The 17,329-nt window shown below is 34.2% G+C and overlaps 1 protein-coding gene across 5 annotated transcripts in view; it reads left to right on the forward strand.

Moving 5' to 3' along the window:
- The window catches only part of LOC109029964 (solute carrier family 2, facilitated glucose transporter member 3), a 75,506-nt gene extending 58,979 nt beyond the window's left edge, over positions 1 to 16,527 (forward strand). For 4 of the 5 annotated variants that reach the window (XM_019040697.2, XM_019040696.2, XM_072298006.1 and 1 more), the window contains 11 exons: positions 100 to 204; positions 1,256 to 1,419; positions 2,216 to 2,340; positions 2,849 to 2,989; positions 3,556 to 3,693; positions 4,240 to 4,439; positions 5,121 to 5,333; positions 6,289 to 6,391; positions 7,007 to 7,175; positions 10,152 to 10,313; positions 11,862 to 13,256. In XM_019040697.2, the coding sequence (XP_018896242.2) occupies positions 100 to 204; positions 1,256 to 1,419; positions 2,216 to 2,340; positions 2,849 to 2,989; positions 3,556 to 3,693; positions 4,240 to 4,439; positions 5,121 to 5,333; positions 6,289 to 6,391; positions 7,007 to 7,175; positions 10,152 to 10,194 (1,401 nt within the window). In that variant the 3' untranslated portion in view covers positions 10,195 to 10,313; positions 11,862 to 13,256. Of the gene's footprint in view, positions 1 to 99; positions 205 to 1,255; positions 1,420 to 2,215; positions 2,341 to 2,848; positions 2,990 to 3,555; positions 3,694 to 4,239; positions 4,440 to 5,120; positions 5,334 to 6,288; positions 6,392 to 7,006; positions 7,176 to 10,151; positions 10,314 to 11,861; positions 13,257 to 13,714 lie in introns of those variants that run through there. The other variant, XM_072298005.1, reaches the window with a different exon arrangement.
- Positions 16,528 to 17,329: the final 802 nt, after the last annotated feature.

Consider the following 17,329-nt stretch of genomic DNA (forward strand, 5'->3'; position numbering starts at 1 on the left):
GCATGACTTTTTTCTTGATTTTTATGTCTAGTGTTTTATTTAAGAACGATTAATTTTTCAAACTCTTGGTAATGTTATCAACTCTATTTATACCTCCAGAAACAAGGATGGACAAGTTTGCTGATGTTTTGCGCTTTTTCTACCATCATGGGATTAGCAATTCCAATGGGATATGGAATAGGAGTCATTAACACTCCCGCAGATGTAAGTTTTTCTCTTTCTTCAGGAAAATGATAACATACTCTAATTTTTATGGAATGAAACAAACATGCTCTTGAATTAATTCTATATTCTATTGGCTACTGTCATGATCTAGAAGTTTTGCCCTCTATTGAGTGTATTTATTTGAACAAGCATAATTAATCGCAAGAACTGCCGTTGTAAATGCATTGTTCTAAATAATATAGGAAAACCTCAACCAAAAAAATAAAACAGAAAATCTTGGGCTCCCCAAGTTCCTAGCGTAAAAAGCAAGTTAATGGTGGAACCACTGAACTGTGAATCTCGAATTTTGTCAATTTTGGTTAGTTGCATAAATCAGTTGGATGAGATGTCAGCTGTTTAGCTGCCATCTAAATATTATGGTAAAAATAATTTGAAAAGTTATCTAAATATGTACCTAGTTCTATTTTCAAGTTTCAGGGTAATTTGCAAAATCCAGCATTGTCACCTGTGTAAATCTATCAGACTTTGATATTTATATACTGATCGAACATAATACTGCATTATTACTGATAACTTCTATGGCCGTTGTTGCCCTGTGTGCATTTGCCAATACTACCCAAGAGCAAACTGTCGCAAAATCAGAATAATATATTTTCTCAGATTCATAGAGTTTCCCACCATGCGCATTTTAAACTTATTATGCTTAACATCTCTTTAGTCAAACTTTTGATTAAAATCTTCAATAATCGGCCTAGAGCCGTATTTTAAATTTATGTATGTCAAGAAACAGTGCTGCTTATTGGTTTCCCTCTCATAATTTCCTACAGTTGAATTATTTTCAAAAAATTTGGAAGATCGGAGAGGTTAGCGATCTTATTGTTGCTTTCCTCAAGAATCATTACATAGGTACCTTTCTATCGTTAAAGGCAAGAAAAGTTAAAAGTTTTCTTGCTCTTATAGAAAATTAGGTTTTCTATGATACCACATTCGGTATCCTACATCTATGCACTTACTTTGGAGTAATTGAATTTTTTATATAATTTTTTATTTTATTGTTCACTAATGTTCTCCCATTTTTTTCCACAAACAGGTAATCCGAGCCTGGTGTAATGAAACCTTGCAGGCCAATTATGATGTTGTGCTCACAGATAAGAAAGATTTAGACTTAATTTGGTCTGTGATTGTCTCAGTGTTTCTCTTGAGTGGAGTTGTTGGAAGTTTCATTGGCGGTTGGCTTGCAAATCTGATTGGAAGGTACGTCAGGTTCAGTTCTTTACCTTCAAAACCTACTTTTTTTAAAACTCTGTGTTGATTTCATTCAAATTAAGAATTATAATGAGTTCTGTGATTTGCACAAATTCCCCAAAATAAAAATTAGGGTATAAATCATCCAAAGTTCTCCAGTTGTGTCTTACCTTGTCCAATCATTCAAGAGCCACTGGATTAAAATGAAACTGTGCAACTGATTATGTAATGTTAATCCAAAGCTGAAAGCCATACAGAGACGAATGCAGCAAATTGACAAGACTACATTTCTTCCATTTAAACCTGTGTTGAGCACTTCCCCCCCTCCCCCTTCCCACCAGGAGAATCAATACCCTCCACACGCAAATAGTTTGAATGGAAAGACAATAGTATTGCCAACTTGCTGCATCCGTCAATGAGGACAAAAGGATAAGATTGTGCAAAAGCAATACAAAATATCTTATCATATATACATGTAGATAGAAGTAATTTATAGAAATAATAAATAGAATAATATATGGATGTAGACACCTCTGTCACTGTTATTCTACAATTTTTTAATATCCTGAACCTTAAAATCAAATTCCTCTGGACTCCAAATAAATAGCCATATTAGCTGATCTTAATGAATTAACTAACCAACTACATAACAATTTCTTTTGTGTTTTCATCACTAAGTTTAAATTTTTTTAAAATCTTGCAAGTTACTTATACTTATTAAAGCTCTACAGTCCTTGTCATGGCGTAGTTTTCATTTTTTATTTTATTTGTAATAATTCTCTGTCTTTGATGTATTAATTAACAGGAAAGGTGCAATGTTAGTAAGCTGCTTATTGTCTACTGTGGCTGGTCTCTGTTTCCTTTCTCCGTTAATTGTCAACAGGATAGAGCTTTTGTTTGCGGGGAGAGCTATTGTTGGACTTTCTGCCGGTAATAATCGTTATACTATCTCCTACGAAGTTAGTTTTGTATGGAATGAGCCAATAGACAGGATGTTACTTATTGCCCTAGATTCTTTGTTTTCTCTTTGAATATATATTTTGAAGATGATTCATGCAACTGCAAGTTCGAATAAGTCCTTTGAATTGGGGAGGGGGAAGAATTGATGTGTAAATAGTTCTGTTTTTACTTTAAAGCATGGAAAAAATGAGGAGGTTGAAAATGTTTGTCATTATTATATTTATACTATTTGTATCAATTTTCCTACAAGTCATCTAAATCATATTGTTTCCATTCTATATCGTTAAAAACTTTTATTTTTCTGTCGTAGTCCCACACAAATTCAGCCACTTAATAGAATATCATTTTGAACAGTCAATAATTCTGTGCGATCACTGTGTTTCAAAAAGGAAAAATATAGATAGAAACTGGAATTGTATATTTCCTCCCCTCTTTTGTATTAATTTTCCAACTAAATCAAACACTCTTTTTTCTCTAGGACTTGGCACTGCTGTTGTTCCCATGTATTTACTGGAAATAGCACCTACCAAATTGCAAGGAAGTATTGCTACTTTCTTCTCTCTTGGCATAACTATCGGTGTCCTCTTGGGTCAAATATTAGGACTGAATTGGCTTCTAGGTAAACACCTGTGTTGTTTTTTCACTCCTAAAATCAGTCGTCGGTGTCAGAATCCAAAGCAGTCACAAGATTCCAGGGCTTGCGCTCAGAATTTCGTAAGAAAATTGAACCATGTGTAGATGCAGAGTCCTCAAAGAAAAAGTGTCTAATTTCATGTTGTACAAATTGCGTATTATCAGCTGCTATATTTATCCACCTAGAAAACTCTGCCTTTTTTTTTTTTATTTGAAGTTGATTTCTGTAAGTAACAAAATGCAATCTTAAAATTTCATAATAGTAAGTCAGCTGTAAAAGCAGATCCGATGAATGGCTCATACTGCAAACTTTCTCAATCCAAAAATTACCACCCTGCAAACCACAAAGTCAAACAATCTAGGTATAAATATTTCCCTAAATCAAGCAGATTCTCTGCTATTTCAGGCATTCACTCAATGTCTCACAAGAAACACCTCTTTACCACTAATTTACCTTTATCACTAACTTCTCTCCAGTCAAGTTCATTATTTTTAGTGCACAAAAGTTTTTCTCTTCTTCCCCTAAAATATTTCTTATTTTCTTTTTTGCAGGTGGAGAAACCCGCTGGCCTTATTTACTGAGCGCCTACATACTTTGTGTTCTCTTTTGCCTTCTTACTTTCCCATGTCTTCCAGAAAGCCCAAAATATCTATTTTCGGTTAAAAATGAAAGACAAAGTGCCTTACAAGGTAGGTCTTATTTTCACCTTACATTTTCCTCATGCAAATTACACAGGACTTTATTTATGGTAAAGTCACATGGCCTGATGGTTCCAAGTGATTCATTTATAATTTTTAGTGCTAAGTTTGGGAAAAATGTATAAAAAACACCAGCTCATCAGTATTTGTTTCCAAATTCAAAATTTTGGTTGGGATAAATTTTCCAAAAAATTAATTTCTTTTTTCAAATTGAATGCTTGTTTTGGTCACTTGCATCTTTACTGGGAGTTCATCAATCACTGTCATTTCCAAGATTTGACTCTGCAGTTTTCAAAAGACTTCATCCTTTGTATTTTTTGTTAATTGTTGTCTCCTGTGTTTTGAAAAGCTATTAATTCACATTATTTTAAGAGCCTCATCGACCATGTTTTTTTGTAGAATCTTATCTAATATACTGGTGTGCTCAAAATCCCTCACTACCCGTATTTTCAAAGGGCCTTATTCCTCATATCCTTCAATGGGTAACATGAGTAAGGACGATATCATTTTCTTCTTCTGACTCGTGTATTCTTTTAGCTCTATCCAGGCTCAGAGGACTACCAGCAGACCTATTACAATCGGAGTTAGATTCAAAAGACACGGCAGAAAATAATTTTAACAATGAAGAAATTCAAACTTGGTCCGTTGCTCAAGTTCTCCGAACAAGGTCGCTCCTTTTACCGTTAGCTTTAGTCATCGCTTTACAGGCTGGACAACAATTTGCTGGTATCAATGCGGTGAGTACACTGATTTCATGCATCATCATATAATTTGCTGATAATTATTACTGGTGAAATTCTAAATTTTCTCAATTTCGAATTGAAATCAAAACCCAGATTTTTACTCTTTATTCCAAATTCACTGAGAGTTTACTGTGTTTAAAACTTGGAGGGGTTGTCAAAAAGTAAGAATTTTTATATCGTTGTCATTTTCTTAAAAAGAATTACTCATTATACATTTCTTATGATGGGATAATTGGAGAAATGTATGCTTTTCTGATGTAAAATCGGGGAAATCCCTACACAAACAGTACACAATTCATGTTATTCTAAATAAAACATCCTAACAAACGCCAGTTCGTATTAATCTATTACTTCATCCTTTTTAAGGAAACAAATACAAATCACAATGACAATTATACTAAGTCTACTCTTTCTTCAAAAGGCAATCTACTCGCAATCTACTGAGGCAATCTCAATCTACCCAGAACAATGAAAATCTAATGATTGGTTGACTGAGATAGAGTTTTAGGCTGATCTCATTCTTTAGACCTTGGTAAGGTGTAGGATTTAAGTCTGAACTTTAGTGGCAAATCTATTACTTCTGTAACCATGAAAAACTTTGAAACTTTTTTTTTTTTGGTCCTTTATAGCTTATTTGGGAAAAAAATTCTCTTACACCTGTGCTGTTATTTTCAGGTATTTTTTTATTCATCTGACATCTTTAAAAGTGCAGGTCTTGATGAAACCTCTCGGGAGTATGCTGTGATTGGAACAGGCTGTGTTAATCTAGGAGTAAATGTGATTGCAGTTTTTACTTTAAAATATTTCACGCGGCGCTTCCTAGTTCTGCTAAGCTGTTATGGCACAGTATTAAGCCTTCTTTTATTGACGCTTTGTAGTCACTACATGGTAAGTTTCTCTATTGGCAAGGGACACTTTATTTCTTTTTATTTCAAGATCTTAATGTTATTTTAATTACTTGCTGCATGTTGCCTCTTTGGCTTTCTGACGCTGATAGTGATACTCAGATATATTAGGATGAATTTGTAGTGCTGAAAATGAGTGAAAAATATATTAGGATAAGTCTGGGTGTTGAAAAATAAACAACATTTTCAATGTAGCTCATAAAGTCTGGAAAGTCCCAGGAGAATGTAAAGTCAGAGCTGTGACATAGAAAGTAACGCTCTGAAGGTCTTACACCAATTTTGCTTTAATGAAGTGCATGATTTTTTGGTAGAAAAAATTTATCACAGCCAAGTTTCTTGCAGAAGTGGCTTAGAACAAGAGATGTTCTGTAAATTTATATGGGATTTAGGTCTTTGATGCAGAAAATCGGAAATTTTTTCATTTTGTGATTTTTAATTGCTCTTCAGTACGCAGGCCTTCTCATTTAAATTTAAAAGTTTCTTAATTATAAATTTTATTTGGTTGCCCTCATAAGTAATTGAAAAAAAAACTGGTTCTATTCATAATCACTTTCCAAGATTATTTACACTCCTCTTTATGACGTCGGAAATCAGTTGAAGCCCTTATTTTGATGCCTACACTCTCAATCAGCAATAAGTCCCTCTGTATGAAGCTGTTTTTTTCAAAATTCTTTTGGACGATTCGAATTTTAACTTTCGTAAGATCATTCTAATGGAAATATTTCGTTTTGAAAATAAAAGTTATCAAAATCAGTCTAATGGAGTATGTATCCAGTGGCTACTTATCATAAAATGATAAAAATTAATGTACAAGCCAAAGAGCCATCAATATACTCCTCTTGAAACTTTTTCAACATAATTTACCTACTCTAAAATTTTGACTTTACCAAAAAGAAATCTCATTCTCACCATTATCTATTCTCTGGATTCTTTTTTAGCAAACTGTAAGCTGGCTACCAAATGCATCAATAGCTGTTGTCATGTTGTATGTTTTTATGTATGGAGTTGGTTTGGGTCCTATTCCTTATTTTATTGGGTCAGGTCAGTACACATAAGTTAAACAATCTTTTATTTACCATGTGTTTCATAATGTTGTGAAGTTTTCGACTTCACCATGCACACCAGAGTATTGTGCGCCTCTGTTGCATGCCCTCTGCATTCCAGACGCATCTCAATTTTTAAAGCATCTACAAATTTAAATAAAAAATTAATCAATTTTGAAAGCCTTCTTTTCAAAGTTTGATCATTTTCTTCGAATGGAAATTGCTCCAAAAATCGTCGTTAAATTTTTAAGATAAGAACATGAAAAGTCTTCAGAGCAAGAAAGCTTTAGACAAAAAACGTTAAAAGAGCAAATAGGTTAAGAAAAAAAAAAACTGATCCATTCTTGAATCCGCCTTGAAAAGACAGTAAATTTGTCCATTTATAAATTCTTGCCAGTAGATTCATCTTAAAAAAAAAAAAAAAATATTAAAGTTGTTTGCCGCTTTGGTTAAGAAAAACCTGAATGAAGCAAGGGATTTTTCTCTTAAAATCAGCAGTCACCATGGTGAAAGTCTAGTAGCCTCTTGATGAGGCCTCATAATATCCCTGCAAGAGACTTTAATAAAGTTTACAAATTACGGTTTTTCTAATTGTCGTGTTTGATAATTTTAGAATTGTTTGCTGTTGGGCCTCGTCCTATCGCAATGGCTTTTGGAAGTTTTGCTAACTGGGGTGGAAACTTCCTTGTCAGTTTAACATTCACAACATTTTTCAACTATCTCGCCGGATACTCATTTCTAATCTTTGCTGGCTCCACAATGTTACTCAGCATCTTCATTCAGTAAGTGAAAGAAATCACCATTTTTTTTTGTAAGTGATGGCCCTCTCTGGGACTAAAAAATGGTTTCTGTTATGCAAGTTTAAATACCACATACAGCTGCTTTCATCCTTTTACTAAAGTTACCATAAACGGACTGCAGAGGTTGCCCCCTGTATTTACTCCCTAACTTTAACCTCAGATCAAAATTGTTGCTGAGAGTGATCTGTTTTTTTTTTTTTTTTTTTTTTTTTTTTTTTTTTTTTTTTTTTTTTTTTTTTTAACCCTAACCTGCACACATTATAGGTTTCGAACTTTTTTTTGAAATTTCGAGTTTTCTGAGGCCTCTCGGGTCTAGATAACTCAAAATTAGTGAAAAAATTCTTTTTTTACTTTTTTTTACCCGAAAATTTTGACAAAAAAGGGTGGTCAGTATGACTGACCACTGAGCAGGATAGGAATACGCAAATTCCCTATTCACCTATGTTGATATAATTTTCGTGTTTTTTTTATTTTTGTGTAAAAATGATCCTTGTCTCTACCTATCCGCGCAAGACATTCACTCTCTGCACTCCAAGCCCCCATCCCCTCCCTCGCAGACCCCCCCTTACCTTCCATACTAACTTCACCAGTGAATTATAAATGTTGACTACGTAGATTTTGTAATTTTTTCACTTTTTCTTACATGTTTGTAAGTGATAGAGTCTCTGTTTTTGGAAATTGAGTGAAGCTAGTCTTAGAAAAATGTATAATTTATTACAAAAGAGTATAAATGGAGCAGAAATATGTTAAAAAAACTTGAAGTGAGCAACATATGAGCGTAACTGGAGTAAGTAAGAAGGCAATCAAAGACTAGTCACAATGAAATAAATTCATTTTTTCAAAATGTAACGATAATGGTCCTTTCCCACATGAGACAAGCAATTTTAAAATAATAATTTTGGTCTATAATTAAAAGTTATGAGCATAATCATAAAAATTACCGATAAAAAAAAAAAAAAAAAAAATGAAATTATCAGACTGAAAGTTTGATTTCCTCGAGGTCATATAATTATTTGTGTAATAAGTTTGAAAAAAGTAAATGAAATAAATCGTCAAAATGAGGAGAGGATGAATCCTTTCAGCAACAAGTATCCAGTTCCAGCTCCTAGCCGCCTGCTCGGTGGTGAGTTACACTAACCACCATGTTCCAGCATAAATTAAATAATCAAAACTTTTGAATTTTTCACTTGCCAAATGATATTCTCACAGCATTATAGTCTAACTTAATATTTTACTACTAAATCAGAACCATTTGCATCCCACAAGCAACTGACAACTGCAAAACTGGAGATAACACCGGCAGCACCAAACCTCCAACGAATCGGAGTTAAACAATAGAGGATAAAACAATATTGCCAATATAACATCGCCCGGAAATATTTTTTTTCATATTCTGGACCATATCCCAAGTATAACTACATGGTTGGTAAGGGTATGTCGCGCCAAAACGGCCATGAATAATTATTTAAAAAGGTGGTCAGTATAACTGACCACTGAGCAGAACTTCAATCATTATAGCACATGAGAAGATTAATCAGAATACGTATCATTTTTTACATATACAGCCTTTAATCAGTCCCCTTTTGAAAGTTCTATGACTAAGCTAGGTATCAGGGTAGGTTGTAATAGAATATTTGCCCTCCAAAAATACACTAAAAAAAAGACAGTTCGATCCTGGTTGTTTCTGGTGCTATAGTTAGCTGATGAAAAGAAGCATTAGTCATTTCAAAAAATAATGAAAAACAACTTCTTTAAAAACTACCAAAAAAATACAGAAAATAATGTATAGAAGGACTAATCGTTGCCTGGTGCCAGCAGCAGGTTTGTAGGCTTATATATTTCAAAATTGACAATTGTTCTTACTGAATTGAATCAAGGAAAATAAACAGGATGGAAGTTAGGAAGGGAGTAGAACCACAATATACTCTGAAAGTTCTACAGAGATAAAGAATCGGTTTAGACTGGTCTGGTGATCACAGTACCTGACAAAAATCTCTGATTGATAGCCTACATGCAAACAATGTCAAAACTTCATTAGCATATTCACGCTCTTTTGTCAAGTACAATTTATAGCGATGTAACATCATTATCACTCAACATGGAATGCAGATGCCCACCATGTTCCTTTCAACACCCAGTCCATTGAATATTGATTTATTGTGCCGACACAGCACTGTTTGCAGCCATTCAGGAGGTACCTGGACAACAAGATAGACTCTGCCAAAGTCCCCTCCCTTGAAAATTATTTGTATATACACATAAATTAATAAATAACAATCTTTGAGAGCTTTAAGCCAAATGGATGCGTACTACGTAGGCAATGAAATCAGGGAATCTTTAAAAAAAAATCTCAAAAAAATGTATTTCTTCATCATTCCACCTTTGTCCTTGTATTTAAAACTAAGAAGCATTGATTTGGATGTGCTTTTTATGGTATTTATGATCTAGTATGAGCGTTTGCTTTTAAAGAGTGGTTTAATTCTTTAAATCAAGTATAATTAACCCCACTAAAACAAAAATAAACGCTTCAGCTACTCTTTACTCACTATGATTAGTATTCCTTAAGCAGAATGATGGATGTCAGCTCATGTTTTACGAGGTTTTGCATTTGATCAACTGTAATTTTTACAATTGAAATCAAGTGTTGGAATTTATTTCCAAACTTTATGTCAAATGGTATATCATCTAATCTAAATGTTGAAAAAGAAGCATGTACAAGAATCCGTTCAGCCATAACTTTCTCATTGAAAGACTTGATTTCCCTTCCAAGAATTTGCATGCAGCGAAGCCATATGTAGTTGTTAAAGTTTTGCTAATCAGTAGGGAGCAATGCACTTGCTTATCAACTTCTTGTTAGATTACCTCCTTACTGTTGCAATTCATTGTAAAGGTTTGTAAGTTCCTCGTGAATACTTTTCTGAAGTGCGTTAAAAAAACTCTGTCTTCATTTTTTTCCAGTGCGTATCTTCCAGAGACAAAGAACTCTGTGGCGTCACTTTAATATTTGCCATCAGTCTCTCAGTTTTCTTCAGTTATGGTGTCGGTGCCAATCCTGTTCCTAATCTGTTTTGAAATCGTGATTCCAATTTTTACTAGATTTTCTATCTTGTCAGTTTCAAGGTAAGTGATGGCTTATTTTATTTTCCAATGTATGTTACCAGAGCCGGATTTAAGATCTTGCCGCCCCCACCCCCGCCCCCCTACCGAACTGTGATATCTGAATAATCTTATAGAAACACGCGTTGCGCATGAAATGTAAGTTTCGAAAACTCGGCAAAAGCGAAATCCGATTCAAGAAAGATTCCAAAGAGAATCCAATTCCAAGAAAGTCAAGAAATAATTTCTTATTAGGCGGCTTGGCCGCCTTGAAGTTGCCCATAATTTTCAAAGTGAGATGATTCACCCGGAGATTGAATCAATTCGAAATGGAAGTCAGTGCCTTGCTGCTGCCCAGTAGTTTTTCCCTCATTTTTTTCTCTCTCCTTTCTTTTTCTATGAAGAAGAAAAAAAAAAAATCTGAAATTTGCTGCCCCCAAAAATTTGCCGCCCGGTGCCATGGCACCTCCCCCCCCCCCTAAATCTGGCTCTGTATGTTACAGTTATAAAAAATAGTAAATACCTAGAATGGAATTTGATATCTCATTCACAATTGATATTTTTCTCTCCCTTTTTTTTCCACATCAACAGCAGTAGAAGCTGTTGATCCTCATTCTCAGACAGTTTCAGAAGTAGCAATTTCTTGTCTTATTGTAAATCAAATTCAACATTGTCTCATTTTCCATGGTGGAGAATCAGGCAGAAATCAAGTTGACTTTCTAGTGCATTTTCAGCGAGACGTACAAATCTGCGCTTAGAAATTCTCATTACCGAATAAAAGAGTGCATCAGGAACAATCTAAAATATGTTGAGAAACTGTCTGATTTTCAATTAGATTTTGGGGGCTGGGGAAATATAGATTAAAACTTGTTGGACTTGGTACCTAAGAATACATCTGTCAAAAAATATTGGGTAACAGCATTTCACCCTTCCATAAAATTGTCAGAGCTTTATAATTTTTTTTAACAAATGAAATTATTTTTAAATCTCAATTAGTCAGGAACTTCGCAAGCTTTAGAATTAGACTAAGATCAGCTCAATGACTAGCTTAGTTTCAGAATCATTGGACCAGTCCGGAAACTTTTGAGACACTATGTTTCTCTTAAAGAAGTAAAAACCTTGTTGTTACTGTAATGGTAATAATAATTACTAATACATCTTTATCAAGGTGTCTATTGTCAGTAAAAACCAGAAAAGCTGGAAAACATCAGGAACTTTGATGTCATCAGAAAAATATCAGGGAAATCAGTCATAGATCAGGAAATTCAGAGTACGTCAATAATTTTTAACTACATGCAGCTCCCACTTGCAAAAGTGAAACATTGAATTCAATCAATCAAATATGTGGGTTTGTATAATCAAACTAGTATCAATTTTATCTTGAAAAGAATCATTAAATTTCACTTAAAATATCAAGAAAAATCATGAAAATTTCAGGAAAAACCATATTGAAATTTTAGTGGACACCTTGTCCATTCAAGTTTCATTAATTGGTTTGATTTTTGGTAGTATTACGTTAACAAACTTTTTTCCTAGTACTGATTTTCTAATCGAACTCGAATTATTTCTTAGGTCCTCTGCTTGATTTGACTTCAAAATAAATTGACGCAAGTCGATGAAATTATTTTTCTGGATGTCCAAGAGACAAGTGTACTGAAGAATACCATTTTTGTGTGTACTACACTTCCTGTCAACTTCTCATGATTTTTGCAGTCCTTTATATCTACACTCTACGTCAAAGGTGCAAGTCCTTTCATCAAAAGATAAGACAAAGGTAGGGATAGCTCCCTCACAATTTGACTTTTTCTTATGAATATACTACAAACATGTTACTTTTCCATTATTTTGAATTTCCTTCAATGGCTGTAGCTCTGCTTTTTTGCATCTGTTTTCTAAGGAATTTTCATTTGAGATTGGACCGAAATCATGACAGGAGTAAGTTTTTTGCAACTTACCTGTTAAAGTCATAAGAAGGCTGGAAACGCTAAACAAACTGTATTAACCAGTTTAATAATGGTAGTGAGGTGACACTTATAATTTCTGCAGTAAGTCAAAGTGTCTGCAATCATTGAAAGTTATGGTCAAAATGTGAATCCATTAATATTGTGTAATCTCATTAGGAAGAATGGAATTTTTTTTCTTAAGATAAATATTTCTCCATATTTTTAGTCTTATTTTCTATTCGAATTAAGATTTTAAAAAAAAATGTTACTTAGGTGAGAAAAACACAAAGTGCTGAGGTTCTTCGACAGCATAGTTCCTATTTTTATGCTAATTTACTGATAGTTGATTGGGAAAGCTAGAGGAAGGACTTCACTCGGAATACTAAGAAATTAGGTGTTGGCTAAATTTTGATATTATTTGATACGTCGTCCTTGCAATCTCTTGTACAAGATAAGCCTTTAAAATTGACCTTCCTATGCGCTGATTTTGAGAAAAGGGGGGATAAAAAGTTACTTTTAAGGCCCTCCTATTTGCATCGCCTACTGGAGATGAGGGACTGTTGATATGTGTGTGTAGATGCTGCGCTGCGTACTGTTATCATTTGGAAGGATTTTATTCTTTTTGTCTGTCATATCTTCCCCTCCTGCGAGGAAACAAAAGCTCTCCTTGATCAACACTAAGATATTGCAACGTTCCCTTTAGTTTTTCGGTATAATGACATCAAAAGATTCCTTTTTTTGCTCCGTTTTTCTGGAGATTGGCTTGTAGAAAGTTTGATTTCAAAAGCTCATCAGGCTCAGAACGCCGGCAGGAACATCATAGCAGATATTATCGAAATTTTGCGGGCACTGAATTTCTTAATATTTCGTGCGAAGTCTATTTTGCTGAAATCTGTAAACACCCTGTAAGAATTGATTGAATCATGAAAACAATGCAGTCTTAACTGCTTGCTTTGTAACATTGGCGAAGCATGAATGATCGATTATTGGTATTTCCCAATTTGAAGCTACGGTAGAGAATCGATTATCAAGGTGTTCGTTGCGAACACCGTGTTTATCCATCATTTTCCAAAGGTTTAAATGGAAGATCAATTGATTTATTGCAAAGCACGCCATGAGACCGTTCTGTAATGCTACAAGAAGACTTCCCCTTCTCAGGGTATTAAAAAAGGAGTTATTTTGTGTTCCCTGTCTGTGTTCCATTGTCTGTTCCATTAAATTTTTAAAAATTTTTGCCTCTCATAATTATGTATTAAAGTCCAGTCAAATTTCTGCTACTTTTCTAAATTCTCTAATATTTGGTGAAGAAATTGGCAGTAATTTGTCAAATCTGTGATTAGGATGCACTGAACTGATACACAGAAACATATTTACCTCATAATTATAATATAATACTATATTATAGAGAAGCACAAGAGAATTAATGGAAAGGACAGAAATCTCTTGCTTTTACTAATTTTTTTTTTTTTTTTGGTTTTATAGGTTTAGCTAATGATCAGAGAAAATTTAATGGAACATTATAAGTAGGAATGTTTTTAAAATGAATCCCCCCCCCCCCCCCCCCACAAACGTACCAATGTGTTGGAACACAGAGAAGTTTGAAAAACTTTCTTCTTCAGTAGGAATGGCGGCTGCTTTTCAAGTTGTCCAGATATTATTTCAAAATGTTAGGATTTCTTTTCCCCCCCAAGTTTATAGATGCTCTGCTGTTAAACCACTGTAATCTTGTCACTGTAGCCTTATTTTGAGTTAAGAGGTATCATCTTGTCTTTCAAATCATCCATTTTGAGTGGCCTTGATTGCTTTTTGTCTTTATATTCTTTTTGTTAATTTTTGGTACAATTTTTATCAATTATTTTTAACCTCACATATTATGTTTGTACTTAACTTTTTTATTGATTTTTTATTACTAGATTGATATTAGGTGCCTACTATCAAGACCTTATCTTTTATTCTTGGAAAAATTTAGGCCTGGTTCATCTACAACGTGATGTACTTGTACATGTTTTTATATTTTGTCAAGTCTTCAATGCTAACCTGCCTTTGTAGATTATGCAGTGGGTTTGTTGCGCACAAGAGATATAGTAAACTGAGTAGATTCTTTGCAAGTAAAATTACACAAAAATCCTATTCAGCACATCAAAAATGTTTGAAATTCCCTCTCAAAACACAATATTCAGTGTTCGTAACATGCATTTCTTAATTCTCTCTGTCTGTAGGCACCTTTTTCCTGTGGCTGGCAACCAGGTTTGCCTCGAGACAGATGTGTATAAAAAGAAATAAAAAAAAAATAAAGGAAAATAAGCAAATTTAGGCAAATTTATAGGAATAATAATAATTGCTGCTTTTATTGTAGGTTTTGCCCTGTAAGCTAACCTGATAGCCAGCAACCAAAAAAACAGTGCCCAAGAGTGTGGGAAACTTGAAAGTGAGTTCTAGAAATTTGAACAAAGACATAAAGACGGAGCGCTAAAAGCAAAAAATGAAGCTTCTTTTCAACCACCGCCACTATTGGCTAAAGGATTGGCGCCAAAATCGGGACAAGTTTGAAATTCAAGTGTAAGGCGGGAACTGAATAAAATGGCGCAAACAAAGTATGCTAAGTTGATTTTTGCCCAAATTCACTTACGTACATATATTTTTTTAGCTTTAGGTTATTTTTGGTCCGTCATTGACCAATTAATTTCATTTGGGAGTAACGGTCATCTAGGACTGTAACGGCCTGTTTGAACCGGCAGGACCACCATGAGCAGAAGAAAAACTAACTTTATCTGAGATTACTGCCTGTTACCGAGCAAAAGTAGGTGTATTATAAAAATTCAATGTCCCTACTTTCTTAATATGTTCGTTGTAAGCATTTAAAACACGTTCAGAAGAAGAAATGTGGAAAAATCAAGAGGACAAGTTAAAATCCAATTTCCGTTTGCCGCCATGAATTCCTGTGCTAATTTACATACTCACACAAGCACCCAGCGCCAAACCAGGCTTCACTTTTTCCCCGTGCTTTTAGATACGAGCACTTTTTCTTTATGTCTTTGGATTTGAATGAGCCTAACATGATTTAGCAGAGATTTTGCACACTGCTAGTCTATTTAGTTAGCTGAGTTTCGAGTATGCGACAGACCCATTTTGACAAAATTTGTTTCAAAAATTTTTCTCTGCCCAAAAAATTACCCTAGCTATTTTAATCAAATTTGATTTTGGTGCATAGCAGTGAGCTCGACGTTTCCTTTTTGCAATCCTCTCTCCCTCTCAAGTGCTGTCATTTAATTTATAAATAGACTCTTTTTTACTTTCAGTTGTATATTGTGTTAAAAGCCAGCCAACAGTGTGAATGAAAAATCAAATTCTTGTGCGTGAGGAACATTATTCAGCTGTCGAGATGGAAAAAAATAAAATCAAACTTTTTATTAAATTTAATGCGATATAATTTTGAAAATATGGGGCTTTTTCTCATTTTCATTCGCTAAGCAGGGAGTCCTCTTGTTTCTACGAGAAGTTTCATCATGAAAATGTACAGTGTAACTACCTAACGTCATCATATTTAGACATATTTGTATGTATTTATTTTTAGTTTTTAGTTTTTCCCCCAGTGTTCTCAGACTTTGCCTGAACTAGAATTTGAAACTTATAATACCAGGCTGTGATAAATATTCAATCAAAAAATCTTTGACCAGAGTTGTTTTAAAGATGTAACTACAGCACAGGCTACCATTGTTGGATTTTTCTGTCCCTTGAAACCTATTTATTAGACCTCAGTTAGTGAACACCTTGTTAACGTAACTTTAACATGATTTTTACTGAAAGTTTTTTACTTCTTTGAAGAAGTGGTTCAAGTATTACACACAGCGTTTTTTATATTTTTTTACATATTCTCTCCCCCTTTTAGTAAATGTGCAACACAAAGCCGGATTTGTAGTGTAAATGCATAGACTGTAGAGAGATCATCTCCCCTCTGGCCGACACCCCTGCAAAAAATACCCTGCCACTTGCAGCAGCGTTTTTGAAATGTTGCAGTTAAAATATATGGTTTTTGAGCTAAGCCATCCATTAGTTTTTTCTTATTAGACATGCAAAGGACAGAGTTACCTACTACCTTTGCACCCTACCTCAGATAATTAGTTGTTAGTTTGTCTTTCCTCTCAATTTTAAGTTTCCAGCCAGAGGGATTTCGACTGGAGGTTTATATTGTCAGTTGGGTATCATTGTATTATATTTTACCAAAAAACTTTTATTTATACATAAATATGTATAATGTTCTTTAAGTCAATAAATCTCATTTAATTTGATCTTAATCCCGACTTATTTTCTTAGAATTAGTCACTCACTTTGCTCGCATCAGTAGCACACGTTCCTCATTTGTTTTATCCAACAAGTTTTTTGTTTGATTGTTTTGTACCCTGACGCTTGTGTTCAGCCAAGGGTGAAATCAAAAAGGCTGCTTCCGGGCTGTATTTGCTTTTTCAGACAATTAAGGCCTCTTCAACGAATTTTGTTTTGAAAGTAATTTCAAATAACAGCTCTGGAAGCTTATGCAGATTATTTTGTTGTATGTATGCATGTATGTATGCCATCAACACTGCAATCAGAGAAAATCACCTCTCATGATGCCTTGGTATATTGTGAAATTTTCCAAATTTGAGAGGATTACAGAAAATTCTGCTAGCTCACATGTGAATTTGACCGAATAATTTTTTGGAAGGTTTCGCTTTTCCCCCTACAGAAATTAAAGTATTTGTGACCATCAGGAACGGAAAAGCAGGCAGGAACCCTGTAAAAATCCTGGTGGGTCAGTATTTTAGTTAATTTTAGACTGGTTTATTTCCTTGTGACAGAGAATACGGCTAAAATGGGTTGCTTCAGGCTCTGATTGGCCAATTATCACGGTTTCCTCTTCAGTCCCAGTCTATCCCTGGTGACCATCCACGGGAAAAGAGACTTTGCCATCGGCAGCAAAATTTTCAGTAGCTACTAAAAATTTCGATTACTCTGGAAAACTCTCACTAGGGTCCTAAAAATAAGATGCACACAATTTAGTTCAGTTTTGTGCAAATAGCAGGCATTGAGGTTTAGTTTTATTGTAATCCAGCAATTTTA

The sequence above is a fragment of the Bemisia tabaci genome, chromosome 3 (assembly GCF_918797505.1).
Source record: "Bemisia tabaci chromosome 3, PGI_BMITA_v3".
Lineage (NCBI taxonomy): Eukaryota > Metazoa > Arthropoda > Insecta > Hemiptera > Aleyrodidae > Bemisia > Bemisia tabaci.